We start from the raw sequence: 27,401 nt of genomic DNA, 5'->3' as shown, positions 1-27,401 counted from the left end.
CTGTATCCTCCGTTCCTAATTCTCAGAGAGGCTAGAGGGTTCCCATCTCCACGCAGGCCCAGCCGGCTAAGCAGTGCCAGCCGGAGCGGTTGGAAAAGTCTGGATCCTTTGGTTTCCCTTTCAGCTCCAGGCTCCACTTCTGCCAGCCACCCCAAGACCCCCAGGGACCCCCAGCCTGTGGTCAAGACCCTGTCCCAGCTGAGCCCTGCTGTGGGGAAGGGGCCCCAGTCTCTTCTGAAGTCCCCAGAGCAGGGGTTAGGCAGGGAGGAGGGGGCTAGGCAAGGGTAAAGAAGCTGTCCAAACACAAAGAACGTCCCCCCGCCCAACATGGGGACACACAGGGACAGTGACGGAGGACACAGGGAGAGCCCCCCAGGTACAGAAGGGCATGGTGGTAGCAGCAGAGACGTACGCGGCTCTCACCCACTACGCGGAGGGGAATGGCCCATGTTTCAGGTAGGCGATAAGGAGGGGTGCGGGGAGGGGAAGGGCTGGCTTGCACAGGCTCCAAATAGAGACTGAGTCTACATCGAGGGGGGCTGCCTGACGCCACCTCTGCTTTGGGCTGTGTTTGTCCTGGGTGTTGGCATGAGCTCTTCCACAACTGTGCCCCTGGGGCGCCCGAGGCCCCGATTTAATCTTATCTCCTGTCTTGGTCCACAGTGGGGACCTGGAAAGACCTCTGGAGCCTGGAGAACTAAGTGTCTGCTGGTGGATGTGGATGTGGATGCCTCCGGTGGCAACGAGAGAGGAGGGGGGAGGGATCTGGAGCCCTGCAGCCAGCCCAGCCCCTGGGGGAGGCTGGGGGAGGCTGGGGGAGCAGTGAGGAGCCGCGTGTAAGTACATTGCTCTCCAGGGCACTAAGTAAGAGTGTGTGAGTGTCATCAGGCAAAGAGTCATCCGTCAGAGCTAGAGAGCAGGATGGTTCAGACACAATCTCTGACGTCAGAGACAGAGCCTCCATCTCAGCTAGAGGGATCTAGACAGGGAGAGAGATGATCAGGCGTAAGAAACCAGGGCAGAGCACGCCCTTGCGCGTGTGCACGCGCACACACACGCGTGCACACACACGGAGCCCCCCCTCTCCCTCTTTTCACAAAGCATGGTGGAGGGGGAAGGCCTCTCTTCTCTCTCCCCACCCCTCTCCCAAGGAAACCGACAGCGCCTCCCCCACCCCACTTGGAACGCCCGCTCTGCTCAGAGAGGCTGCGACAGGCACCAAAGAGCCAGAGCAAACACCGACAAAGCAGGAGAAGCGAAACTTATTCTAAAGATACCCCAGGAGCCTTAACAGCCCCCTCCCACACCCCCCCCCAAGAGAGGAAGCGGGGAGCAGGGAAGGCTTTCGACTCTCATAAAGATGATACCACGGGAAGAAAAATGAAGAAAGGCCAGCAAAGCGCCTCTCTCTGCTCTCGGCACAGACAGAGCCGCGTGGGGGGCGCTGGGGACAAAGCCGCCAATCTGATGACTGTTTTCTGCCTATTCTCTCTGCTTCCAAAAGCCTGGCAGGACTTGGCCTGCCCCCAGATTTTGGCTTCTCCCCTCCTGGGCCCTCCTCCGCCTGCCGGCAGCTTGCCCGCCCTCTTTAGCTTGGGTTGAGATGCTCTCCTCCTGCCGACACTCACAGGCTGGCTCACCGGGGATTCACAGGGGGGTTTCAGTGCTTGGGGGAGGGGAGGGCCATCCCTTCCCGAGGAGCCAGCCGCCTGATCACCCCATCACGTCCTCTTCGTCCCCTGTGCCTTTGCCCCATCCGCCTCCTGCAGGATGTGAGGCCTTGGGAAGGGATGTGCTCTCCCGCTGATCATTCTAGGTCATTGCCATGTTGATGAAGTGCCTAGAGCCTATCTGAGATTGAATCCCGAGAGCAGTCGCCTGGAGGCAGGGTCCCTTTCTCTATGTGCAGATCACTGGTCATTCGAATCAGGCTACCGGTGTCCCAGGTACTGGGAGCTTGCCCTCCTTCCCCTCCACCCAACAGGGCCCATGGAACACTAGGCTTTTCTATCTCCTGCTGACACCCATCTCCTTGCCTCCGCTCCGGATCTACCGGGTGCTTCCCTGCGGCACCTGACCCCTGACCTAGGAGGGACGGCAGGGTGCTCTGCAAAGCGGAGGGGCTCAGGGGCAGCCAGACAGGTCGAAAGGTGGGGAAGAGGGGTGCCTGGGTGGCTCAGTCAGTTAAGCATCCGACTTCGGCTCAGGTCATGATTTCACGGTCCGAGGGTTCAAGCCCCACGTTGCGCTCGGTGCTGACAGCTCAGAACCTGGAGCCTCCTTGGGATTCTGTGTCTCCTTCTCCCTCTGCTCCTCTCCCACTCATGCTCTGTCTCTCTCTGCCTCTCAAAAATAAATAAACAATTTAAAAAATTTTTTTTAAAAAGGTGGGGAAGAGGTGAGTAGGAGAGCCCCAGAAAGCAGAAAAGCCACGTTTAGATAGGACTGGGGGAGAAAACTACGCAGAGCGGTGGAAAGGGGCTGGGCTGAGGGTGGAACGCCCAGTTTTATTTCACAGCGAGGTCCCCGGAATCCACTCTCAGCTGGAACCTTCCATGCCCTCTCAGGGCCAGGTTGGAAACCACTGGCGACTGCGGGCACTCATCATGTCTAGTGGGCCCCATGGCTGCAAAAGCCACCAGAGGCTTTGGGGGTGGGTGCTGGACATAGGGAAGAAGCAGACTGCGGCCTAAGACATATTCCTCAACGGGTCCCCTGGCCACCTGCACTGTCCCCAAAAGCCCTTCTCCCCTAGATCTGGCACCTCGCTTCCTCCCCCCACTAAGGTCCCGCTACCAGCTTGTCTTCTGCCCCATCCTCTCCCCTTCCTTGCGTCCAGATTCTTTCTGACGAATGCCCTCCGCAAGCCCCTCCTCTATCCATCCTTCACTCCGGGCGGTGCGATCTTAGCATCCCTACCTTCCAAATATGTGTTCCAGAGGTTGATCTCGGCTTGTACAAACCCCTGGCTGCCTCCCACCAAGCCCAAAACTGAACAGAGGCCCTGAGGCTGCTCTTTCTCCAGACCCCCAGTGGGCAGGACACACCCCCGCCTCCCCAGAAGCACAGCACAGCATGGCACAGCCCGGCACGGCACAGGGACATGGTAACCTGCGGGTCGGAGCCGCCCAGGCTGCGGGCGGGAGGCAAGGCAGAGGGCTGGCCCCCAGGGCCCGCCAGCTCGTCCATCAGCTTCAGCTCCCCCTCCAGGGAGCCCTGGATCAGCAGGGACATGGTGTCAAACAGCTGTCTGTCCTGGGGAGGACCAGCCCATGAGGGGAGCGGGGTTCAAAGGGGCAACAATGGGAAGTGTCGTGGCAGGATTGACAAGAGACACCAAGGGAAAAAGAGGAAGAGGTAACACACGCACGCACACGCACACACAGCAACACAGAGAGACAGGAGAAGGAGGGGGGATGGGATGTAGGGGAGAGAGGTGTGGGAGGAAGGAGAATGGGGGCCGGAGATGAGAAGAGCTCAGGTGGAGAGAGGGAGAAGGGAAGCGAAGATCGGGAAAGGATTGAGAGATGGAATCGGGCAGGTGGAAGAGCGGGAAGGAAAGAGGTTTGGTAATCGGGCAAGGGTAAGAAAGAAACAGGAAGGAAACAGAAAACTTAGCCTTGAACCTAAGAGCGGAGAGGGGGACGCCGGCTGGGCTGGAGACGCAGGGTGTGGACGAGCCAGCACATGCTGGTGGCTCGCTGGGGTGGCCCCTGGGCTGAGTGCGCGCAGCTGGGTCTGGGGGCGGGCGGGGGGCTGCCGGCCCCTCGGCATCCAAGCAGGAGGGGCAGAAGGCCCCAGGCGGGGCCCTGGGGTCTACAGCACTGCCCCACTCCCCGAACACCCCCCACCTGATCACCGGCCACCCGGCCACCCGTCCCGTGCCCCCCTCTCGGCAGGGGCGACTGTTTGCTCACCGTGGGGTGCTCCAGGGAAAAGCGCGAGGCCGCTCCGGCGTGGGCCGCGGCGGGCTTGGGGCTGTCGGGACCCTCGACCCCAGGCCAGAGGAAGGGGCTGCCCAGAGGCGAGTGGGGCTGGGGGCTAAGCGTCTTCATCTCCAGCTCCAGCTCGGCCTCCAGCTCGGCCTCCTCTTTGGCCTCCTTGTTGCTCTCCTCTAGGTGCTTCATCAGCACGGCGATCACCACATTGACCAGCACAAACTGGGCCGTCAGCACGAAGGACACGAAGTAGATGGGGGAGATGACCGTATTGTAGCAGGTGGACTCCTGGTCGCAGTCTCGGAGGGTGTCCTGGGGACAGAGAAAGCATTCCACACTGTCCTGGGGAGAGGGAGTGCCAGACTGTTTCCACCCAAGGGATAGAAGGTCATGTACTTGGATGGGAGGGAGGGGGTGCGGCAAGGAATTCATCTTGCCGAGCAATCCGGGCTCCGGGTGTGCGGCTGTGTCACCGGGGCCAGCCCTGGGAGGGACCCCGCTGGGGTGTGCCCTCACCTTCATAATGCCGTTCCAGTTGTCCCCTGTGGAGACTCGGAAGAGGGTCAAGAAGGCCATGCCAAAGTTCCGAAAAGTGGCATGCCGGCCCAGGCCCTCGCAGGGGTGCGTCTCGTCACACTCTGGAGGAGGAGGGAAGGGGAGAGAGGGGCCTGAGTTAGTGCAGGAGCCCTGGGACCTCCAGCCCCAGCTCCTCTACCCTCCCCACCCCGACTTACCCAGGTCTCCAAAGAGCTCCACGCCCAGAGCTGCAAAGATGAAAAACAACAACATGAAGAGAAGTCCCAGGTTCCCCACCTGGAAAAGAGGAAAAGAAATGGAAAAGGTGCCACCGGATGTCCCAGCCGGCTCCCCCGAGCTCCCCGTGGAAAGTGCCCCCTTGGCCCCCCGGGGACCCCTGCGCCCCGCCCCCACCTCCAGCTACCTGGGGCAGGGCCTGCATGACTGTGTCCAGCAGCGCCCGCATGCCCACCGCCATCTTCAGCAGCTTCAGCACTGCGGAACAGGACAGAGTTGTGAGCGGGGCCCCAGCTCACACAGCGGGCAGAACCAGGGCCAGGGTGGGGGCAGGGGTTGGGGGGGCTGGCCCACCGGGCTGCCAGGGCTCTACCTCAGCCCAGCCCCAAGCCATTCCCTCTGTCAGAGGCCGGGAGAGAGAGCCATGGGAACACATGCACACACACACACACACAAGTCTCTGGCCAGTCGAGGAGCTGACCCCTGCTATTCCACCCACCCCCCCACCCAGGGGCAGATGCGTGGCTGGCAAGAAGCCGGGCACCGACCTCGGGCGATGCGTAGCACCCTCATGATGCGGATGATGGTGGGGTTGATGGGCAGCGAGGCATTGACCTCGATCTCCTCCAGCGTGATGCCCATGATGGACAGCAGCACGATGGCCAGGTCCAGCTGGTTCCACCTGGAAAGCCCAGGACACAGCTCCTTGAGTGGGGGGCGCGGGGGGCACCGCGGAGGAGGGGGCAGTCATGGTAACACAAGCGGCTGCAGAAAGGAGGGTGGAGGTCGGCCAGTCCCACCTCCCCATCCTGCAGGGAAGAGCTCGCTTGACTCTGGTCACACAGCCTGTTGGTGGCACAGGTGGCGCCAAGACTACAGCTCAAGGACCTCTGCCCTTCATGTGTATTCGTTCTATTTTCTTTTCTTTTTCTTTTGGCATTCATATGCTATTTACTGGGTGCCAAGCACTGTTTTAAGGGCTTTACAAGTAACTCCTAATCTTCACAGCACTGTGATGTGGGCAGTATTATTATCATCTCTCATTTTATAGATGAGGAAATTGAGACACAGAGAAGTCAAGTCACTTACCCAAAGTCACCAGCTTCTAAGCGGTAGAGCCGGGATCCGAATCTGGTCCAGGCAGTCTGGCGCCAGGCTCTGTGCCCTTAAGCCCCAGTCTGGGCCACACGGACCTCCAGCTGCCAATGGCCCCCAGGCCCTGTCTTGTCAAATTCCTTCCCTCCGCTCCCATCTTCCAGGCTCTGGATGGCCCCCCATTCCCCCTCGCTATCAGCTCTGGGTGGCTCCTAGAGTGGAGGCTGAACCTCGGGAGTCTGGTAAGGTTTTCAGGTGTTTCCCTGGGAGATATGCCCTTTCCCCCCCCCCCCCCCCCCCCGCCGCACACCCCCTCTCCTCCTGTTACCTATCCTGGAAGAACCGACGAAAGCCAAAGGCCACGAGTTTGAAGACCGACTCCAACACAAAGATGATGGTGAAGATATAGTTGCAGATCTTCAGGGCCTCGTCCAGGATCTGGCAGGGGTGGGGGAGGGCGGTCTATGTAGGGTCTCCCGAGGCCCAGGGGTGATGCCTGCCCCTCCCCCTCCATCACACTCTGGAGATCTGGGAGACAGGTGAGTCTAAGAGGGCCTTTCTTTTCTGTCCCTGCCATGATGGCCGACCATTGACTATCACAGCAGGATAGAAGGGGGACCTCACTCACAGGCATGAGCCTAACTTTGTGCTGAAGGATCTCTCTCCTTGAGGGATGGCGAGAAGGCCACACGAGAAGGTGCCAGGAGGCATAGAATGCTAGAACCTGGAAAGGGCCTTGTGCATTATGAATTTGACATCCCCACTTTACAGATGGGGAAACTGAGGCCTGGAGGATGGCTGACGGTGTCTGATTTGCAGAGTGGCAGGATCTTTGGTGAGTTTAGAGCTAGACATTCACTAGAATCTAAACTCCAGAAGGGCAGACATTGGCCTCCATCGGTCTGTCTTCTTTAGCCTCAAAGGGTATAAAGAAGGAAGCACACAGCCAGCCGTCAATAAATAATTTGGTGGGTAAAGAAATCAGGTCCTCAGGGCGCCTGGGTGGCTCAGTCGGTTGTGCATCCGACTGAGGTCATGATCTCAGGTCATGATCTCACGGTTTGTGGGTTCGAGCTCCGCATTGGGCTCTGTGCTGACAGCTAGCTCAGAGCCTGGAGCCTGCTTCAGATTCTGTGTGTCCCTCTCTCTCTCTGGCCCTCCCCTGCTCACGCTGTCTCTCTCTTTCTCTCAGAAATAAGTAAAACATTAAAAAAAAAAAAAAAAAAAGAAAGAAATCAGGTCCTTTCCTTCTGAGCTGCGTGACCTTGGTGTCATCGACTAACCTCTCTGAGACTCAGTGTCCTCATCTGTAAAACCAAGATGATCCCCACTTCCAAGGGTCACTGCAAGGTGCGCAAAAGGGTGCCCAGCACTTGTCTGGGGTACCCCCGCCCAGGCTGGGGTAGCCTCCCCCTGCAGTCCCACACCTGGAGGCAGGACTCACTCCTACCTGGGGCTGCTGATAGTGCTCCATGGCCATGGTGACCACGTTCAGCCCAATGACACCCGTGATGAAGAGATCCAGATAATGGCTGGTGCACATGTGGTGGACGATCAGCCGGAAGCGAGAGTAGTCTGAATAGTAGGGTTTGCACTGGGCCTCTGGTGGGGCGGGGGGGGGTGGTGGGGGGGGGAGAGCAGAGCAGCCGTCGGGCCTCTGCCCACTGCGCCCCCTCCACCCAAGTCCCTCACAGCCACCAGCGTCTAATGCCAGAGCTGAAACATTCCGGTGTCATCTGCATCCTCGCCCTCCACGCACTACCCTTCTCGGGGGGCCGGGGGAGAGCTCTCCCGCGTCCGCCCTCCAAGCATCGGGTCTACTGGCTACAGTCGGGTGCAGGAGGGGTCAGGACATGCAGAGCTCCCCACCCGCATTAGACACCAGGTGAGCCCCCTCCCCAAGGCAGCCTCCCAAGTCCGCCAGCCCCTCAGCATGCCCTTGACTTGGTGTTCCGCCGTAAGGCCAGATCAATAAGATGAAACGCGACCGGTCTTATCAGGCTCCGAGGACGCTCCATCCACAGAGAGGCAAAGGCCCCCGCTCTTTCACCGAACTCAGTGCCCCAGAGGGGAGCCGAGCAGATTACACAGAGCTGGGATTTGGAGATAACACTGGAGATTGGAAATTGGACGTCCTGTTGGCCGGCCGCACTGACCCACCCTGAGGGCCTCCAGAGGGGCAGGGCCGGGGCCTCCGGGGCCCTCGTGGGGTGGGGGGCAGAGGGGAGGCCACAGGGCTCCGCTCTTCCCCAGACCCATGGGGGAGGGCTCCACCCGAAGGACTCACCCAGTTTCTAACGAGGCAATGCCCAGCCTGCTCCTGATGGCATCAGGCTCCAGGCTGGGCTGGAAGCGCTGTCTGAGATCTGTCAGAGGCATCGTTCTCGTGTAATTAGCGAACCACTTAGTTACAAAATCACGGTGCCAGAAGGCTGGCCCACTAAGCAGGCAGAATGAATCTGGGGGCAGGAGAGTGCAGGGGGTCCCTCCTCCAGGTGCGGAGGAAAGGCCGGGCCACGTTGGGGGGACAGATGTCATCAGGAGGCGTTTGACAGATTGGTCTCCAGGGCAGCCACAAAGAAAGAGGAGGCGCCCCACGGGGAGGCTTGGGGCAGCCTCAGGTCCCAGACAGCCCTTCCCCCTCAGAAAGCCTAGGGCGGAAGCAAGCCAGCCAGCAAGGCCTGTGAGGCCTGTGTCGGGGGGTGGCTGGCGCAGGGCAGCAGGAAGCTTTGAGTCCAGGCCAGCTCAGTCATAGGTGTCCTTCCCCATGCAGAGGACTAGTTCACAGAGAGGTAAACTGAGTCAGGGGGTGGCCTGGGGCGAGCCCCCACCAGAGGCTGAAGGAAGAAGAGCGCCCAAGAGCTGCGCGTTCGGCCTCGCCCGACACCACTCTCCAGCATCGGCCTCCGTGTGTGGATAACCAAGAGGCCGAAGGTCCCGAATGTTCCGGGGCGCCACCACAGAGCGGGTTATGCCAGCGTTTTGTTTTCAGAGACGGGCTGGCCAGCTGTGGCTGTTAGCTCGGGTGGCCCTCCTGATCCCCAGGACGGGGTCGGGGTGGAGAAGCTCAGGACAAGGGACGGACAACAGGAGGCCGCGGGTCATCCACACTGCGATCGTGGAGGGTGGACCCGGCGAGCCGGGCCTCTTCCTTCCTTCCTTCAAGTACCCACAAGAACCAGAGGGCGCTAATCGCCCTGCGTGGCCTTAGCAGCTGGAACGCTGTCTCTGCGTTAATCTCCATAAGTGCCGAGAGCACCCGATTCCATTATGCTAAAATATGAATGGAGAATTAACTAAAATGTTTGAATACAATTAGGTTAGAAGAAGCAGCTCCTTATTAGCCCCATTATTAGCTAAGATGGTGCAGAGGAGAGGCAGGGGGAGGAGTCCCACTCTGCCCTGTCCCCTGGTCTATGTAGGCAGCCCCAAACTGAAGCTGTCACCACCTCTGCCTTCCGGCCTTGCTCTGGCTCTCAGGGGGCAAGTGGGCTGGGATTAGCCTGGGACCCTCCTCCCCGCAGCGCAAAGGAAAGGTGGGGACAGGGCTGAAGCCGAGCATCTGCTTGTAGTGACCGGGGTCTGCCACTCGAGCCGGGTCCCAAGCCCAGACCAGCAGGTGCCGAGGCTGCCAGAAATCCCCCCTTCAGAGCACAGGTCCAAAGAGTCCCAGGGCCAATCTGATCAGCATGTCCTTGGTCACACGCTTTGTTTTACGGAGGGAGAGACCGAGGGCCAGCACAAGCGAGCTGTCCTCACAGGGTGAGGCCGTGACGGAGCCAGGACCCGAACTCCCAGCCCCAATCTCTCACCAGCTGCCTGGTGGGTTTAGACCTCAAAGAGTCTGCCAGAAGGCTCTCGCTGGTAGGCTCTGGATGATATCACCCTCCTGCCTGAGCTCTGAGAAGGAGAGACCTCCTGGAGGAGCCCTGGGTAGGTCTGCTGCTCCGAGAGCTCCGGCCATAGCCCCTCTCCCTGCCCCCCACCAGTATGAGTTGACTCAGGCAGAGAAAATGGCACAGAGACAGGCAGCAGGAGGAAGGCACCTCCAGGACTGCCCAGCCCCGAGCCAGGGGCAAGAGCCAGGAGAGGAGCCGGGCCAGCGCGGCTGTGAGTGAGGGCAGCAGGCGCAGGTAGTTAGTAGAGCCCAAGGCGCAGTCAGGGCAGAGGGTGTGCAAGGCAGAGGAACAGGGAGGAGGCGGAAGGCAGGGATCCCCCCCCCGGGGACACAGGCCCCCTGGGGCAGAGGCCACACCTTCAGCTGCAGTGGCCGGGCCTGATCACTGGGTCCCAGCGGAAGGAGAGAGGGTGAGTGGACGCAGATGCCACAGGTGGCCGAGGGGAGTGCAGCTGGTGCTCCAGGCTGAGCAGCCACCTGGTGGCCCTAGTCCCTTCCCTTTGCCGGGCTGGACCCAGGTGTCTGGTCAGGCCCATTCCCCTGATAATCAATGGCACTTCCTGTCTGCCTCTCCCTGGGGTCTGGCTGGCACCCTCCCCTGGGAGTGCACGGAGTGTGAGCCGTGCTGGCCGGACATGTGTGGTGCCTGGGGGCTGGATTCTAGCCGCCCCGGACCAGGGGTACCACGCAGTTGGCCAGACCCAGACCAGTGCATGAGAACTGCCAGGGCTGTGCTCTGGAATCTGTGTCTTAATATGTTCTCCAGGTGATTCTTACACGCACAGAAGCGCTTGGAAAATTTTACCAGAGACCACACAGAACAGCAGGTTTGGGAAAGGGGGATGTGGGGTGATCTGAGCCCCGATTGAGGGTCTCTGAGTCTTCATTACCAGCCGGAAAGGCAAGACACACTATGGTCCAAGCCTGTGCGTGCCAATGGGAGCATGGCAGAATGTGACTGGGATGGGGGTGCAGCGTGAGGGTAACAGAGTGGGTGTGTCGGGAGGAGCTTTGAGCCCAAGAGAGTCTGAGTGTGTTAATTCCTGGCGACGAAGGCTCTGTGGGCTGGCCCCATGTGAGGGCAGTATCAGCCAGGATGGGGTAAATGTGTATGCATGGACACTTCGGTGTACGGCCCAGGTGACCCCGTAAGGAAAAAGCCGAAGGGCACTTCCTCCCACTCTCCCTCACCCCTGACACATCAGGAATTTGCAGTATAGCCTGACACAGAGACGTGGGACCCAGGCAATCCAGACACGTATGGGTTAGAGCCTCCTGAGCGCCCAGACGGACAGTCTCTCAATGCCACACACCACAGCTCGGCACCATGGGTACAGGAGACATCAACCCTCAGGGATGGCCTCCCAAAGCGAGGCCCAGGGGGTCCCTGAGCACCCACAGATCAGGTAGCCCAGCCCCCAAGGGGCAGCGTCTGCCAGGGTCTGGCTTCCGGGGGAGCACAGGATGGTGGACAAAGTCATAGCCCAGTGGTTCCCAGCCTGAAGTCTCAAGTCTGCCGCAGCCTGAGAAGGGAGGCCCGTGGGGGTCCTTAACGTTCTTTTCAATATTTCTAAAAGCTTAAAAGAATCATACATAGGCCTATGTTAAGACCCCATGGACTAATTTAATGGCAAAAGGGTCTTTCTTTGCTATCGTACAGCGTGAAACCTTCTGCAGCTCTGAAGCTCTGGTTGGTAATTAGACGTGCCTCTGATTAGTAAAAACAGTGAAACAAAGTCATTGCTGAAGTGCTTGCAGCTTCAAAGACAGTCTCTTAAAATGTGGGCTCTGCGGGAGGAGGTGATGCGGGGTGCCCTTGGGGGTGAACAAGTTGGGAACCAGCCGGGGAAGACATGAGAGGGTGGGACGAGGCCCCGCGGCTGTCACAGGGTCTCGGGGCCTCTGACCTTCTGTCGAGGGCCCGTGTTGGGGGAAGGCAGGGGCCGGAGGGCCGGGGGAGGGTCGAGCAGGACTAAAGCCATCCCGGGGGACACAGCTCTCAATGACAAGGACCCAACTCACTCCCAAATCTTTGGCTTTTGTGGGGGGCGAGAAGTTATGGCTAACGCAGGCCTCAGATTCCGGTCCTGCGGCTGGTAGCGATGACGTGGCCACCGTGGTTACTTGACTATTAATGAGTCTGTTCAATTATTCATTGTTACATTTTTAAAACAAATCCTTTCCCCCTCTGCTCCTCTCATCCTGCTTTCCTTGGATCAAAGTCTTCCCTTCAGACAAAAGGAGACATGCGAGATTTGCAGCTCTAATAATCAAACGGTATGACATGGAGGAGGAGCAGGAGTGGGAGCCCCTCTTCCAGGCGGCGGGGCAACTCGGCCCTTGGAAGCCTCGTGGGAGGAGGGTCCTCCAAGAGGTGTCGGAGGAAGGGGCGTGCAAGGCCTATAGGATGACGCAGAGCCCGGCGGCGCCCCAGGGACCCTCACTCCCTCACCCCAAGAGTTCGGAATCAATGAGCCCTGGAGGGGGGAGCCAAGAGGACATCCCGGCACGCATGAGGCGGGCCTGGGGGCAGGTGGGGCCTGACTGCCCCCGGGCCTCGCCCTGGAACCCACAACCCCAGACGCAGTACCTGGCGCCGCGCTGGATGGGCTGCCGGAAGCAATTACATCGTCCAGCATTAGATCTAAAAGAACGAAACACGACATTGGTCACTGGCCGGACCAGGAGGGCCGGGCAGGGGCCCCTAGAAGCAGTTCCCTCCCCCTTGGCTCCAACCCTCACTCTGCCTGTTCGTGGGGTACACTGAGCATGGGTGGCTGGTCCTGCGTGTCCAGCCCCAGGGCACTTGAGGAAGATGAGCGATTGGGGCAGCTCATCAGGGTCACAGGGCCAGAGTCGGAGGCACGGGGAGAGGCGGGCAGGCTGTCATCAGAACAGACATCCACTCCTACCCGGGCCTCGGCCTTGGCACCACCTGAGATAGCTATAGACCCCAGAAGGGGAGCCAGCTGGTCAGGCAGGACCACAAGTGCCTCCTGCCAAAAGAATTCCATGTGCAGATGCCCCGCCGAGCAGGCAGACTGCAAGGAGGGGCGGGGCGGATGGAGCAGGGGTGGGAACGTGGCTGCAGGGGATGGTGCACCTGCTCAGCTTGACATCCACATGGAGAGCCCAGTGGGGTGGGGGGGCCTACCCCAGAGTTGAGCAAGGGGCCTGGGGCACGGGTGTTGAGGACATGGAGAACTGTACCACCCACCGCTGCCCAGAGGCCAGTATCTCCTCGCCTTCGGTCCTGAGCAGCCCCCACCTCCCCTCGCACAGGGAGCTCTGGCTCTGTCCTTCCCCCGCCCAGCCCCCACCCTCCCACACCCCCTCCCCTCGCTCCAGGTGTCCCCCACAGGTGACAGCAGATAGAGCCAGGGGGAGAGAGGAGAGAGGAAGACCGCAGCCCCTAACCCATTTGGTAGTACTCACATTTCAACAAACCAAAGGGAAAACTCAGAGCACTGCACACATCTTATTGGCGTAAGGAAGGCGGTGTGTGAAAGGGTGCAGAGAAGGGAACCCCGCAGACCAAACAGAGACAGACACACAAAGGCTTAGAGAAACCCACACAGAAAGACACTCAGCGAGACGTGGGCAGTGACTGAGAGAGAGAGTCACGGAGATTACCGAGTACCAGACAGACGGACAGGAACCCTGAAGACAGGGAGACAGGTGCAGACACACCTGGAGAAACAGGGGCTCCCGCGCCCGTTACTTCCCTCGAATCCTTCCTGGAATCCGGGTCTTTCCCCTTAGTCCTGGCCCACCCCTGGGGTAAGAGCATGAGGAGGGGTGGGATGGGGGGCTCTCCCGGAGCCCAAGCCAAGAGATGTTGGAGATCACAGGTGAGGGGGCTGGTGGGGGGTGGGGTCTAAGCTTTAGAGTCCCTATAACTTCAGACCTTCTCTGAGCCAGGAGAGATTTTTCACCCCACCCCCACAGGCTTGGCAAAAAAAAAAAAAGACAGCCAGGGACTTTTGCTGGAGATAGGGAGAGAGTGGGTCTGGATTCTCTTCCCGCTGGTCCATTTGCAGTCTCTGCCGAGGCCTTGCTCAGCAGCTATAGACACTAGGCAGGCGCAGGTTCAAGGTGCTTGCTCCCCAACCCTGGAGCAGGCACGTCTGGGACCTGGGCCAATCCCGGGGCCTCTGGACACCGGCAAGCGGCAAAGTAGCATGCTCTCATCCCATGAGGCTCCCCCGAGGGACGAGCTGGGAGAGGTCGTGCGTCAGCTTCGACCTGGCATCTCGTCTGAGGAGTATGCTGCCGAGACCCGGGGAGCCCCGCAGGGTGGGGGCGGGGGGGTCGCTCCCCTCCCCCACGGGGGCCGAACTGGTCTGCTTCATGCGTGCTCTAGAGGCTGACATGCTCTTGAGGGGAAGGAGGAGGTGAGGCGGGGGCGGTGGGAGCATCTTCTCCCTGCCCCCAGCCCCAGCCCCTGGTCCCCTGCAGTCACAAGGCCAAGGTCAAGCACGACTCAGAGAGATGTGGAAAGACTACCGACCGGCCATCTGCTTCTCCTTACTCCTTCTCTTTTTCTCCAGTCTCCGCAGCCGCTTCTCCTCCCGCCGCCGGGCCTCCTCCTCTTCCTGGTGCTGCCGACACTTGTGGAAATTCTCCACCACCACGCCCACAAACATGTTCAGGACAAAGAAGGCCACAATGAGCAGGAACGAGATGAAGTATAGCAGCATCCAGGGGTTGTGGTTCATGATGGGCTGGTGGGGATCAGGAAGGACAGGCGGAGGCATCAGCCCGAGGACGCATCGGACCTGTCTCGGGGGCCGCCCCGGCCGCCCCATAGCCCGGGTTCCTTTACACACGCTCTGCAAACTCGGTTGGCTACGGGGCCCCCAGCAGGTGCTAAGTATGCACGGGAGGGGTGGGGACTGTGGCAAAGTGGAGGGTAGATCTTCTAGCCCAGAGAGGCGGCTGCGTCTTTGTTCCAGGTAACTCCTGCCCTGATGGAAAGCAAGCCCTTTGTTCCCAGGTGCGGCTCTGGATTTCCACACGAAATCCACCAGCGCTTAAATGTTTGCCGTGGAAACATGTTGCAATCCAATACAACACGCCCGGATATGGCCCTCGGGCTACCAGTCACAGCCTCTGCTAACGGGGGGATGCCTCTTGGATGGTGTTTTGCCAATCAGCCTTGCTCTCTTTCTGGCCCGTGCCTGCATCCCATCAGGCCTTGGGTGAGTGGCCCGAGCCCAAAGATGGATCCTGCCCACCTCGGCCCTACCTGTTGGTCCACGCCCACGGCATCCAGCCCGTCGTACATGATATCCACCCAGCCGTCCTTGGAGGCCAGCACGAACAAGGACATCAGGGCCTTGGGGGAGGGGAGGAGGAGAAACCATCTGAAACCTAGGACGTGTGGCCAAACCACACATGCCCTGCGTCCCTAAAGTACCTCCTGGCAGCGGCTCAGGGGACCCTAGCCTTTCCGAGGTCAGGCCTGAGTCACACTCTGGGCCCTAGGAGAGCTCTCTGTCCCGGGGCTCCATGACTGGCGTGAAGCCAGAGAGGCCGTGGGGCCTCTGACCTTAGCCAGGTGGAGCAAGAGACACCAGAGCCCTGGAAAATCCAGCAGGCCCAACCAGGCTGGGTCTGGGAAGCAAACCAGCAAAACGGAGTGAGCTATTTCATTTTCTACGTTTCTCCACTTCTGCGAATGCGGAGTAAGAAACGGCATTATCTCGAGAAGATAAATCCGCCTGGTACCAGGCTAAGCAGACACACACATCGTTTCGTCGCACCCTTAACCACAACGCTCCGAGGAAACACCTTTACGACCCATTTACTAGTGGATGGAGCCGAGGCCCCGGCGAGTCAGTTGCCCTGCGTGCGTCACTACGCATGTACCCGTGTCCCCTCCAGCCTCCTGCTGCCGCCCGCACCCCCACCTCCACCCCGGAGCATGGAGCTCACCTGGCCGAGGTTGTCAAAGTTGTACTTGTGCCGGACCCACCGGTAACTGGCCTCGGCGCAGTCAGACTTGTTGGTGATGTTCCTGGTATCCTCGCCCTGGCACACGAAGAACTTCCCTTTGAAGAGCTGGACACAGACACCCCCAGACACAGAGCCAACTGAGCTGTGGCCACAGGAAGCCCTGAACTCACCAGCCCCTCCTCCTGCACACAAGCTCTGGGGCCCAAGGGCTTTGGGATCACTCCAAGCAAGGACAGGGAGTGTCCGAGTCAGGGAGACACTGACAGGAACCTCCCCTGCCCTGGGCACCCCTTTCTCTGGGCTCCTGGGAGCAGAGGCCCTGGAGCAGGAGAAAAGGTCATCGGGGCAGGTGCTGGGGAAGGATGGAGGGAGGGGGATAGTTCTTTGTTTTCTGCAAAGGGAGAAGCCAGTGGTTTTCCACGTGGGGTTCGTGGGCCAGCAAACATCAGCAGCGTCTGGGATCACGCTAGGAATGCGAACTCTCAGGCCCCCCACCCCAGACCCACTGCATCAGATACTCAGGGGCCGGGGTTAAAGGCAGGGGGCAGGCTAGGTATTATAGACTCTACTTTACAGATGAGGAAAACTGAGGCCCCAAGAAGTACATTCACTCACTAAGGTTGTATGTAGGGGGCAGAAAGGGGGCTTGAATGCAGGTATTTCTGACTGGAGAGCTCACCCTCACTCTAGAACACACCGGGCTACGACTGTGGGTAGGCAAGGGATGGGAGGGGTCAGGAGGACCAGCGGCCCTGGGCAAGCCATTCAGGATGGCCTCGCGCCCAGGACGGGGCTCACGATGGTGCTCCCTGTTCATCCAAGCCGGCCGGAGGCGAGGGAAGGGGAAGGGGCAGCACACAGCTTTGGCAAATGTACCCCAGCCCGGTCCCTGTGGCTAGAGAATTTTATGAAACCAGGAACAGTCCTCTTCCCAGGGTAATGGGGACACTCCAGGAAGCCAAAGGACGAGAATGGGAGGGGCGGGAGCCACCCAGGAGTCGCCCCCACCCACCGCCGCTGCCCCGACAGCCAGCTGTCTACTTTGAAGCTGAAATAGCTGGAGCCGGAGGGTTCTGGAAGACCGGGGATGCAGGGGCTCCCCAGCTCCCGGGGGTGCCCGCTGAAGCCTGCAGGCAGCTCCTGATCTTTTTTCCTCCAAAGCCAGTTTCCTCCCCGGGCCAGAGGCCAAGTTCCTCCCCCTCCAGCAGCCCCCACTTCCTGCCTCGTCTGGGTCTGCACCCTCCTGCCTGCCGGCTCACCGCCGCTAACCTGGCCCAGCTGTCTGGGCCCTGGATCCCCAGGCCTGGCCTGCAGCCCACTCAGCTCAAGCGGGGCAGGAGGGGAAGGGAGGGGATCCCGGAGCAGACCGGGGCCAGGACGGCGGGCGGCAGCGCTCAGGAGAGCAGCATGTGAGGGGGGCAGCGGCAGCCGTCTGCAGTGGCCCCACAGGTCAGCCCCCTCTCTGAAGCCCCCTTCCCCTTTGGGGACCTCTTCTAGGCTACTTGTTTGCTGCAAAACGCCCAAGAGGCAGAGGGGCCTGAGGCCTAGGGCCTCGAGGGAAGCGTCCCTGTTTTTTCCTTTCTGGAATAAAGACAGCAGCGGCTACAGCTCGAGTCTCAGCATCCAAGGCCAATAGGAAGGCTGCTCCTCAGGTTCCCACCGACACCTGGCCCCCAGGCTGCCACAAACCTGCACCCCCAGGATGCCAAAAATGATGAAGAAGGCACAACAGATGACCACGATGTTGCCGATGGGCTTCAGTGAGGACATCAGCGTTTCCACGACCAGCTTCAGCCCCTGGGCCCGGCTAATGACCCTGGGGAGGAAGGGTGGGCAATAAGAGGGGTTCCCTCAGCGAGGACGCTCCCTTGTCCCTTGCCTGCTGCTCCCCCGCCCCCACCCCCATCCTGGCCTCTGGCTTTCTGGGCAGTTCTCGTCTCCCAAGATCCCCGCTGTGGGGACTCCCACCTCCAATCTCTCAAAACAGGATGCAGACACCCCCCCCTTCTTCCCATCTACTCCCAGGTCTCAAGGTATCACCTGATGGAGCTGAGAAGGGAAGGGGACTCAACTCAAGGGAGGTGTTACCCAGGGATGCAGTGTGTTGTGGGGACAGGGAGGTCGACTTACAGGGAGCATGAAGGGTGCAGGCAAGGAGGGGAAGAGGGGACAGGTGGATTATTACAGCCGGGGAGGCATCACTAGTCTGTCAGTGTTGTCCCCATCCATGGAATGTTCTGACGGTGGGGGATGGAGGGTGATTGTGGGAGGGTTCCCCGAGAAAGCAGATGCTCTGCTAGAGGCGTTACCCGGTGGGTGGTCCCTGAGAGGCGTGTGAGGGTGGGGAATGGAGTCTGTAACCAGGGAGGATGACCGACCCTGAAGGTACCACTCGAGGGACAGCTTCAGCTGAAGGATATGGGGGGGGCCCTGCCTGTGACCTCTTACACTGTGCCCTGCACAAGGTCAGGGGCGTGGTAGCCCTGAGCAGTATGTCATGTGGGGAGTGACATGGAGGGGGAGTGCCCAAGGCAGGGAAACTCCTGGGGCCATCATGTGAGCCCCAGCCAAGTGATGACATGTCCTCCATGGGGGTCAGAGGCAGGAAGCAGGGGCAGGGGGTGGGGGACTCTTGCCCGGCGGGGTGTTGCGGGAGGTGTCCCCGGGGAGGATGCACGGTTGGGGGCTCACCTGAGTGGGCGCAAGGTCCGCAGCAGCCTCAGCACCCTCAACATGCCCAGGATCTTGGTCCCGCTGTCAGATACCATGGACACCAGGATGTCGATGATGGAGATGAGCACCAGCAGCCCGTCGAGAACGTTCCAGCTGCTACGCAGGTACGCCTGCTCCCCGAAGCACCAGCCCAGCGCTACCACCTGGGGACGCCGGCTGCATCACTGTGGCCGCCACCTCCCCGCGGTCCCCAGCCCTGCCCTCCGATCGTGGCCAATCTCTCCAATCCGCACCCCGCCCGCACCCCTCCCCCGCCCCGGGAACCACATAGCCCCAAAGCAACACTGACGCCCAGTCACCTTCACGGTCATCTCTGCCAGAAAGACTGCGGTAAAGATGTAATTGGAGAGGGTGAGGAAGATGCGCTCCTGCAAGGGACAGCAAGCACGTGTTGCCCGCCAGGACCTCCTTTCATGAGCCGGGGCCGCTCCGTGCACAGACGCCAGCAACTGTCCCCAGTGTTTGACTCTTGACTCTGGGCAATGGCTCCCACCTTCCCTAAGGCACACAGTCTCCTCTTCCCAGAACCCCCCTCCCTCTCTGTCTCTCCCACATACACGCAGCCAGCGCCAGCCACCCACCCCCCTGACTCTCAGCTCTGGACAGTCTGCCCCCTGCCCTGGAACAGCACTACCTCCCCCCAACCCCGCACCCCGGAATGGCCTTGAAGGGGAAACAGTCCCCCAACAGTGCTGTCATCTGAGCCTATATCTCAGACCGTATCCTGATTCCCTTCTTAAAACTGAGGCAGGGTTTACCTTGATCTCTGACCCCCCTCATCCTGCTCTCCACCCTTCTCCCCGCACTTGCTGTCCTGCTGTGTGGCCCAGAAATGGAGCCACAGGGCAAGCCAGGGGCCTGGGTACAGGCTTTCCATCCCTGGCACTGTGTTTAAGGGGCGGGAAAGAAGGTGACCCACGTCCCCTGATATCTGTAGGCTGAGTCTGTCCCTGGGTGGCTGAGAGAGGGCTGGAGAGGCCACACGCAGAGAGTGTGTCAGGGAGACCAAGAAACAGAGAAAGGGAAAGAGAGAGGTAGGGAAAGGGGGAGAGGAGCTGAGGGGCAGATGTGACAATGACAGAGGGCCCTGTAGCAAAGCCTCGGGCAGAAGGCCGACCAGGGACCTGTGTGGCCAGGCACCCTCGCCCCACTCTGCACAGGCCCCAGAGGCGGGGATCCCCTCACCCACCTATCCCCAGGCCTGCCCTCCACTCCAAAGGGTCTCGCCTTTCCCACCCTTCTCTCTAATGAAGAACAGGATCCCAGAAACACTGAACTCTGAATGGCGGTGTGGGGGGCGGTGAAGAGGGCGGGGGGCCGCTCGGAACAAGCTCAGCAAGATGCCACGAGGGGCCACCGTTGTCTGGGGCAGGGGCTATGATGCTCAGCTGGGGAGACACAGCTCCCATAGCCATTTGCGCCCATCCTAAAGAAGACAGGCCCCCGGGGGGTAGGTCCGGACGAAGGCCTCCGGCCCTTGCTCCCCTTTGGAGGAGGACTAACCGGTTCACAGCCAAGCAGAGGTGAAAACCTACTTGTTTGCAGTCCGGCAGGACCGAGAGGAGCAAAGGGCATCCCCCTTTCCCTTACTCTGCAAGGCGCATGGGGTAGGCTGGGCGGGACGTCTCCCCCGTCAGCGCACAGATCACGGGCAACACCGAGCCCCTTTGCAGGCAGCAGGGGAAGCAAGAGCACTCAGCCCAGCGGGGGCCGGTCGTGCCGTCCACATCACCCTGCTGCTCGCCGACGCACGCCTGGGGCCCCAGGTCCCTGGCTCACGAGAACGTGCCATCGGCAGACAGCCAGGCTGCGATGGGGTTCCCTTTTCACCCAGGAAAGGAGCAAGGCCCAGTCCCCAAGCTGGGCTGGTGTGTCACAGAAGGGGGACGGAGGCAGGCAGGACACAGGGCACCAGCCGGGGTACCAGCTGCCAGGGAGGCCTAAGGGAGGCCGGTGCCCTGCCTCCGTGTCTCTCCGGGCCTCGGCGCCTGCCTTGCTGGCTCTGTGAGCGCTCACCCAGGAGGGGCCTGGCTCCGAGCCGGCCCTCCACAGCCACCAAGTTTAGTCGTTGGTGACTCACAGCGCTGTGGGGGTCGATCTTGGGACGCTCCATGGCGATGGTGATGCAGTTGAGGAAGATGATGACAAGGACCACGTGGTCGAACATCTTGTGGCTGATGATTCGGTGGCACAAGAGGCGGAACCTGTTCGTTCGGAGCGGGGCAAAGGCTGAGCAGGGGGCGGGCTGGGCGGCGGTGAGCGGCCTTGCCGCCTCCGGGAGGACACGCCGCCCTCACGTGCCCTCAGGCCAGGACACTTCCGGCGTCCCCGGGGTGGGGTCACGGGACAGTTCCCCCAGGAGGAGAGGTCCGCGACCCCCTGCTCACCTGGACTGAGGAGAGAAGACGTAGGCGGACCAGGAGTCTCGTTCCCGGCAGCAGGCGGGCAGCCGGGCTCGGATCCACACTCTCATCCGCTCCCCTCTGCTCTGTAGAAGGATCGCAGGGCTGGTGTGCAGGCCCGGGTCCCCAAGTTCCCCACTCCCTGTCCCTTGCCTGCAGCTCCATGGCCCTCGCTCCCTGCCCAGCCCCTCCCACTGGGCCCAGTTTCCTTTCCTTTCTTCCCAAGACCCCCAGTCTCCTCTGGTCCCCTGAGGGTCGGTTCCTCACTTTGCGCCTCTCCTCTCCCTCCTCCCCTGCACTCGCCCCCCACCCCTACCCCCCAGGCTCTCTGTGCTTCCCTCTCTTCCTCCAGCCCCACCCCTGCAGGCCCTCCTAGCTTCCCTCCCCGCTGGGCTTGGAAGCCGCACCAATTATCAAACGTGGTACCCGTCACAGCTGTCTGCTCAAAGACACACCTGGGAGGAGGGGACACAGGGGCCCCTTCTGCTCCCGTGCTAACCCTGAGGTCCTAGATCCCTGTGCCCCATCCCCCAGGTTAGAGGTGGTGGTGGTGAGGGGGCCGGGGGAGGGGTGAATGGGCAAGGATGGGTGTGAGGTCAAGGCTTGTGATGAGGTCGCGAGGAGAGAGGGGAGGGCGTCAGTTTGGAGAGATGAGTGATGGGTATTTCTGAGTCACTGGGGGAAGGTCATGAAAGATTCATACACATCTGCCCGAAACCGTTCATATCCACCAAGGACCGCAGCCCCGTGTGTGACGAGGATCTGGGGCTCGGCAGGGCAGGCGCCAGGAGAGAAGGGGGCGGTCTGGAGCTCAGCTTCAGGCCCGGCACCCCTGGAGACCCCTCGGGCGTGATGGTAACTCCCTAAATGCCGTAGAACCGGGAGGGGGGCATCCAGCCCAGCACCAGGTCAGGCATTGCCCCCGCCCCTCCCCACTTGCTCAAGGTCAGGTGTGAGAAGTCCCCACGCCCACAGGGGCCTCACCAGGTTGCCCTCATCATCACCATCGTCCCCATCCAGTGGGGGGTCGTCGGGCCGCTGGGCCCGGGCCGGGCGCCCCGAGGCCGATTTGCCATTGCAGTCCTGGTGCTCGGAGGCTGAGCTGCGGCCGCTGGCCGTGCGGTGCAGCCCGGGCACCTGCAGCGTGTCCGGCAGGTCAAAGGAGCTCTTTGCCTCGCGCTCCAGGGAGCCTGTGTGGCGACGGTCGCTGCCTGCTGGGCTGGCTCTCTCCTCCCCCGAGCTCTCCTCCTCGTCCTGGCTCTCCCGGCCCTCGCCGGACAGCAGGGAGCGCCGTTCCCCGCTCGGGCTCCTCCGCTTCAGGCTGGGGGCGCGGCCCAGGCTGTTCCGGCTGGAGCGCCTGCTGGCCCAGCTGCTGGCCGCGCTCCAGGGGCTGTGTGGGGAGCTGCGGGCGCTCGGCTGCGGGGGGCGCCAAGGAGAGAGTGGTCTCAACCAGGACCTCACAGCCCTGCACCCCCTCACAGGCACCCTGTCTCCTGTGAGCCTCCTCGGCATCACATCAGGTAGCGAGGGTTCAGCACCTGGACCAGATGCCTGGGTTCAGATGACTTAGTCCAGCCAGCTGTGTGACCTTGGGCAAGTGACTGACCCTCTCTGTGCCTCGGCTTCTCATCTGTATAAGAGCTATGAGGCTAGTACCTACTCCTCCTTTAGCTGACTGGCAGCATACAGTGATGGCAGGGGCGTGGGCCCTGACATTGACTCCTGGCCCTGTCACCAACTCATTGCAGAGCTTCCCACCAATCAGTTTGGCAATCTGAGACTCAGGTCCCCAACCGTAAGATGGGGCTAATAATGATCCCTCCCTCATGAGGGTGCTCCGCGCGCATTTAGAGCATTTATGAGCCGTGTCTGGAACTGTGCTTGGTACAGAATCAATAATTGCATGGGGTTTGCTGTTATAATAAAATATTAGGGAGATAAGGACCTTCCCGCCCCTAGTTTATAGCAGAGGCTCAGAGGTTGGGTTTCACCCATGGTCACTCAGTTAAGGAATGCGAGAATTGGATCAGGACACTGCTTTGTCTCCCCACAAGGCCAGAGCTCTTCACCTGCCTGCATTACTAGCTCCACTGACCTTCCCGGGGCTTGTCCAGCCTGTGGCTCAGAGGCTCCCCACCTTGGGCCTGTCCGCCTCCCTCCTCTTTTCCCTCCTGACGTCTGTGCGTGTCCCACCCTGGGGCACCCACGTGCACCCCGTACCGGCGACTTCATCTCATGGGCCGCCCCTGGCCCGGCAGACCCGCTGCTGCTGGTGCGGCGGGAGGCGGGGCCCAGCGCCTCGGCCAGGCCGGTGCTAGAACTCTTGGGTAGCGACATGGGTGTGGCAGCCGTGTGGATGATGAGAGGCGGCAACAGGTTCCTCGGCAGCTCCGGGTACTCTCCCAGGGACACCACTGCCGGGGTGGGGAGAGACGGAGGGAGCCTGAGCCCACCCAAGGCTGAGTCCTCAGGGCCGGGGGCCGCACCCCCAGGATGGATACTCACAGGCCAAGCGCTTCTTCCTGTCCCCATCGCCATCCAGGCTGGGCGAGAAGAAATCGGGCTCTGACTCGGACTTGGTGGCATCTCCCTAGGGTGGGGTGGAGGGGGCCATTAGAGACGTGGCCGGGCAGGTCTCAGTGGGCTGGACTGAGGCCTCCCTGTCTCCACACGCAAACACCACACATAGGCTACGGGAACCAGCAACCACGGGACGAGGCATGCACGGGCACAGGCCGCACCACCCAGGCGTGGGGCCCAGAGCTCCCCAGGGCCCCCAACACCTCTGCCTCCCACCTGCCACCCCTCAGAGAAGGCCACGGTGAACCCCACAGCCCGCAGCGCAACCAGCCCGGCTGGGACTGGCTCCAGAAAGGGCTGAGGGGAGAAGGGAAGAGCCGGGCGGGTGGGCGGGTGGCAGAGGCCAGAGGGAGCTGGGGACCCGGGTGAAATGATCACTAGAGCCTAAATTCCAAAGGCCTCTTGTGCCCTCCGCTTTCCTTCCATGGCTGCCCTTCCCTGAGCAGCAGACCCAAGGACCCCAGAAGGAGGTTGAAAGACCCCAGACAGAGCAGCTCAGCCTAAGGAGGCCACTTCAGGCCCTCTGCTTCTTCCCCTCGTCTTCCCCGAGACCCCGCCCCGGCCCCTGGCCCCATTTTTACCTCTGTCCCTGTCTCTGGGGTACTCTTTTCTTCCTTCTTAGCAGGTCAGTGGGTTCCCCAGTAATTACACACTTCTCCTTAAGAAGTTATTAAGAAATACTTGATTGCTACTTTTGATAAGGACATAAATATTGTGTAATTGGCATCTCAGGGGATCATTTTCATTAACTCAGTTTACATCCCTAACGAGGCCTTTAATTATCGAGTGGGACCTCCAGGAGGCAGAGCACTGTGGGGTCCCGCGGGAATCTCGGCTCTGGCCTGAATTCCAGTGCCAGTGAAGGAAACGGTGGAGCACAGGCTCCGCGCGGAGGGCCCAGATACCTGCTGGACCTCCCAGGCGGTCAGGGGGCCAGAGACTCGGAAGTGGGTTTCAAATTCTGGGACCTTCTGGCGAGAGGCACGCCCACCCTCACATCCTCCAAAGACTTGTCCTGAGCTGAGGCAGCTTGTGGGGGTCTCCAATAGGGGCTTGGGGCATGGGGGAGGGGAGAGAGATGGGCGAGCACCGTCTGCGGCCACGATCCCGAGTCCGCTGAGGCCCGATGACTTGGACTCCTCGGGGACCTCAGTGTAGGCACCCACACGCGGTGTACCACACACGTGCACACAGAGATTCTAAGTCCCTTCCTTCTCCGCCCCGCCCCCCCCCCCCCCCCCCCCCCCCCCGCCCACCGGTGCAGCGGGGGATGGGAACAGAGCCCTTGGCAGGTGGATGGGGGCAGAGGCAAGGCGGCCCCTCCTCTCCATGTCCTCGGAGGGGGAAGGGACTTAAAATCGAAGCAAACCTCACGACACCAATGACTACCACAGCTACCACAGTTGCACAGCGGCTGAGCGTGAACACGAGCACAGAGACACGGAGGTGGAGGGGCACAGGGCACGGGGAGGGGGGCATGCCGACTCGTGATCGCGTACCTACCCCCTGGGAGTCGACAGGCAGCTGAATACAGCTTAACTGTCCACTCGCATCTTCCCGTTTGCTGATTTCCTACAGGGAGACGGGGAGGCAGGGGCGGGCGCTGGTCACAGGTGCTCGGGCTTTCAAACATCAGCAGTGTCAAAGAGTGACAAAGAAAAGGATGGCGCAAACCCAACAGGGGCGGAAGGGGGACGAGACACTGGGGGCAGGGGAGGAGGAGAGAGGGGACAGAATGGCCTTCCAGAATTCAACCGCAGGCCCTCGGGCCAGAATGACTCTGAAGGGTGAGGGCAGAGGCCATGAAGGTGGGAGGAAAGGGCAGGCAAGGAGATGGAGCCCTCCAGTAATCCTAACGATGACAGCTACGATGCACTGGGGACGGGCCAGCCACCCCTAAACTGCTCTAGTCACACCAGCTCGCCTCTCGCAAGGCGGGAAGGAAGTACCAGTGGCGCTACTGTAGAGGAGGGGCTGAGACAGCTGCCCCCAGGCACGCAGAGAGTCAGAGGTCCGCCTGGACCTTGCCCCTGAGTCTCCAGCTCACCTTGAACTGGCCTGGCACTGGCAGCGGGCTTGGGGAACGGGCAGGGAGGCCGGGCAGGAGGAGGGCATGGAGCCAGAGGCTGGGAGGAGGCTGCGGGCCGGGAGCTGGAGCGGGGTTCCCCACTCCCACACGCTCGGCCTGCGTCCCTCCAAATCAGACCAGGTCCAGCTGCTCCCACTGGGATGGGATGTGACAAGTAACACTGAGATGACAGATGTGATGTTGTTTAATATCAATTAATGGCTTCACACAGGGCCTGCTGCCTGTTCATTTAATTAAGTGTGTGCATGATAAATATATAGGGATTCAGGCTGCCGCCCCCCCCCCCCCCCCCCGCACGTCACCAAGTCCACTGCTGGGCCAGCCCCGACTCCTGGGCCTCCTCCCTCTTCCCTCTGGGCAGGGTGGGAAGCCCAGCCGGGGCCACCCTGGAGCTTCCTGCTCCTGACGACCAACAACGTTGTCTACAGAGGCGGGTTGCCTTTTTTTGTAAAAAGGGCAGCATCACCTGCCGGACTAGGGGGTCTCCCTCAGAACCACATGTCAACCGCCTGAAACTCTGGATGAGAGAGGGCAGGTGCTTCTGGAGGTATCCAGGTCACTGGCCTGGCTTGACTGCCCCCCCCCCCAACCTGGGTATTGGCCCTTGTGCGGGATTATGGGTGGCTGGTCCAGCCCCTCTGTCGGGGCTGTGGCCCTGCCCACCCTCAAGAAAGGGGGGGCACGATCTAGAAATCCTTTCTCCATCCCACCCCCAATCTGGTGCATCCAGCCCTGAGTGAGACCCTCCCGAACGGGCACCTGGGCTCTGCGGGTTGAGGAGGCTGTTGCCCCAGGCCCTCGCCAACCCCTCCGGCCGGGGCAGCCACAGGCCCCCAGCAAGGCCAGAGTGACCTGTCTTCCTTCTCGACTGCAGACTTCGCTGCTGCCTAGCAACCAGGCCCGCTCTTGGCAGCACTCAATTTAACAAGGTGTTTGCTAAAAGGGCCGGCGGCGGGGAGGGGGGCTGTCTGTGCCGGGCACCTCCAGGGCTGCTGAGGGGAGGGGAAGAGGCTCGGGGTGTTTCGCACGAAGTTCCTCGGGGGGGTTTTCTGAGGACGTTTCAGCTGTCAGGGGCAGTGGTCTGAAAGGGGCTGAGGCACCCCCATCCCCGCTCAGCTGAGAGGGTGGCCGAGCCTGGTGGGCATCCACAGAGACCCTGGCTCTCATGGGAGCACGGCAGCACCCCCGAACTTTTCAGGCCCCGGGGAACCCCCAATTAAGTGCCTCGTCCCTCCGCACAAGAGGCCTGGCCGTCACCAGAGGCAGGGCCGGCCCCCGCCACCAGCCGCCCTCGGTGCCACCAGGTGGGAGGAAATGCGATAATGGATAAGTACAGAATTTGCACGGCAGGCAGGCAGCTAGAGAGAGGGCCGGTGCGGGACAGAGGCGCCCGCACCCCCAGCGGCCCAGCCGGCCCACGGGGAACTGCCTTCCCTTGCAAGGCTGGGAAAGAGTCGGAAAATAGATTTTTGTTTTTCCACCGTGTGCCGAGTATTTATAGACCAGGCCGCAGCGGGAGTTTCCATCCGGGTCACCCGGAGAGAACTGGACCAAGCGCTTCTGGATGCCCAACCTGGAGCGTTTCTAGGTTGGGTCAACCTGCCTGAGAAAGACGCCTGGAGGCTGGGCTGGGCCGGGAGCCCGGGGGTGGGGACAGGGCATGAGCGGAAGGGACACGAATGGCAGGCCCCCAGGCAGATGCTGAGCTCTGGCATAGCAAGGGCAGGATCGATGCAAATCAATATTAATTGATAACGCTGCCTGTGACGAAGGTGACGGAGCCAGGGCTGGAAATAGGATGCTCGTCTCTGCCATGCCTGCAACTAATTGGGCTCATTTCTCACCCTGGGCAGCTTAGCCCTGCCCGGGCCCTGGTGGCATCTTCATCAGCTCAGCTGGAGCTCAGATGACTTGCATACAAGCTTCCCCCAACCCCTCGGCTCAGAGGGGTCCCA

At 61.1% G+C, this 27,401-nt stretch overlaps 1 protein-coding gene across 28 annotated transcripts in view; it reads right to left on the bottom strand.

Moving 5' to 3' along the window:
- CACNA1G (calcium voltage-gated channel subunit alpha1 G) overlaps window positions 1–27,401 on the bottom strand; it is a 61,474-nt gene that overhangs the window by 3,983 nt on the left and 30,090 nt on the right. For 2 of the 28 annotated variants that reach the window (XM_039227842.1, XM_039227858.1), the window contains exons 14-33: window positions 24,861–24,929; window positions 23,283–23,367; window positions 22,998–23,191; window positions 21,762–22,193; window positions 20,763–20,863; window positions 20,456–20,579; window positions 18,675–18,743; window positions 18,334–18,518; window positions 17,332–17,458; window positions 15,622–15,747; window positions 14,933–15,022; window positions 14,216–14,408; window positions 12,275–12,328; window positions 7,237–7,388; window positions 6,115–6,224; window positions 5,240–5,373; window positions 4,879–4,949; window positions 4,673–4,751; window positions 4,455–4,576; window positions 3,918–4,250 (exon numbers count right to left, since the gene is read on the bottom strand). In XM_039227842.1, the coding sequence (XP_039083773.1) occupies window positions 3,918–4,250; window positions 4,455–4,576; window positions 4,673–4,751; window positions 4,879–4,949; window positions 5,240–5,373; window positions 6,115–6,224; window positions 7,237–7,388; window positions 12,275–12,328; window positions 14,216–14,408; window positions 14,933–15,022; window positions 15,622–15,747; window positions 17,332–17,458; window positions 18,334–18,518; window positions 18,675–18,743; window positions 20,456–20,579; window positions 20,763–20,863; window positions 21,762–22,193; window positions 22,998–23,191; window positions 23,283–23,367; window positions 24,861–24,929 (2,850 nt within the window). Of the gene's footprint in view, window positions 1–844; window positions 980–3,111; window positions 3,256–3,917; window positions 4,251–4,454; window positions 4,577–4,672; window positions 4,752–4,878; window positions 4,950–5,239; window positions 5,374–6,114; window positions 6,225–7,236; window positions 7,389–12,274; window positions 12,329–14,194; window positions 14,409–14,932; window positions 15,023–15,621; window positions 15,748–17,331; window positions 17,459–18,333; window positions 18,519–18,674; window positions 18,744–20,455; window positions 20,580–20,762; window positions 20,864–21,761; window positions 22,194–22,997; window positions 23,192–23,282; window positions 23,368–24,860; window positions 24,930–27,401 lie in introns of all 28 variants that reach the window. The other 26 variants (XM_039227841.1, XM_039227857.1, XM_039227845.1 and 23 more) reach the window with 24 other exon arrangements.

This window comes from Hyaena hyaena, unplaced genomic scaffold, assembly GCF_003009895.1.
Source record: "Hyaena hyaena isolate Hyena2069 unplaced genomic scaffold, ASM300989v1 scaffold_29, whole genome shotgun sequence".
NCBI classification, from domain to species: domain Eukaryota; kingdom Metazoa; phylum Chordata; class Mammalia; order Carnivora; family Hyaenidae; genus Hyaena; species Hyaena hyaena.
Note: the sequence above shows the minus strand (reverse complement) of the source record. Positions and strands in the feature narration are given on the sequence as shown.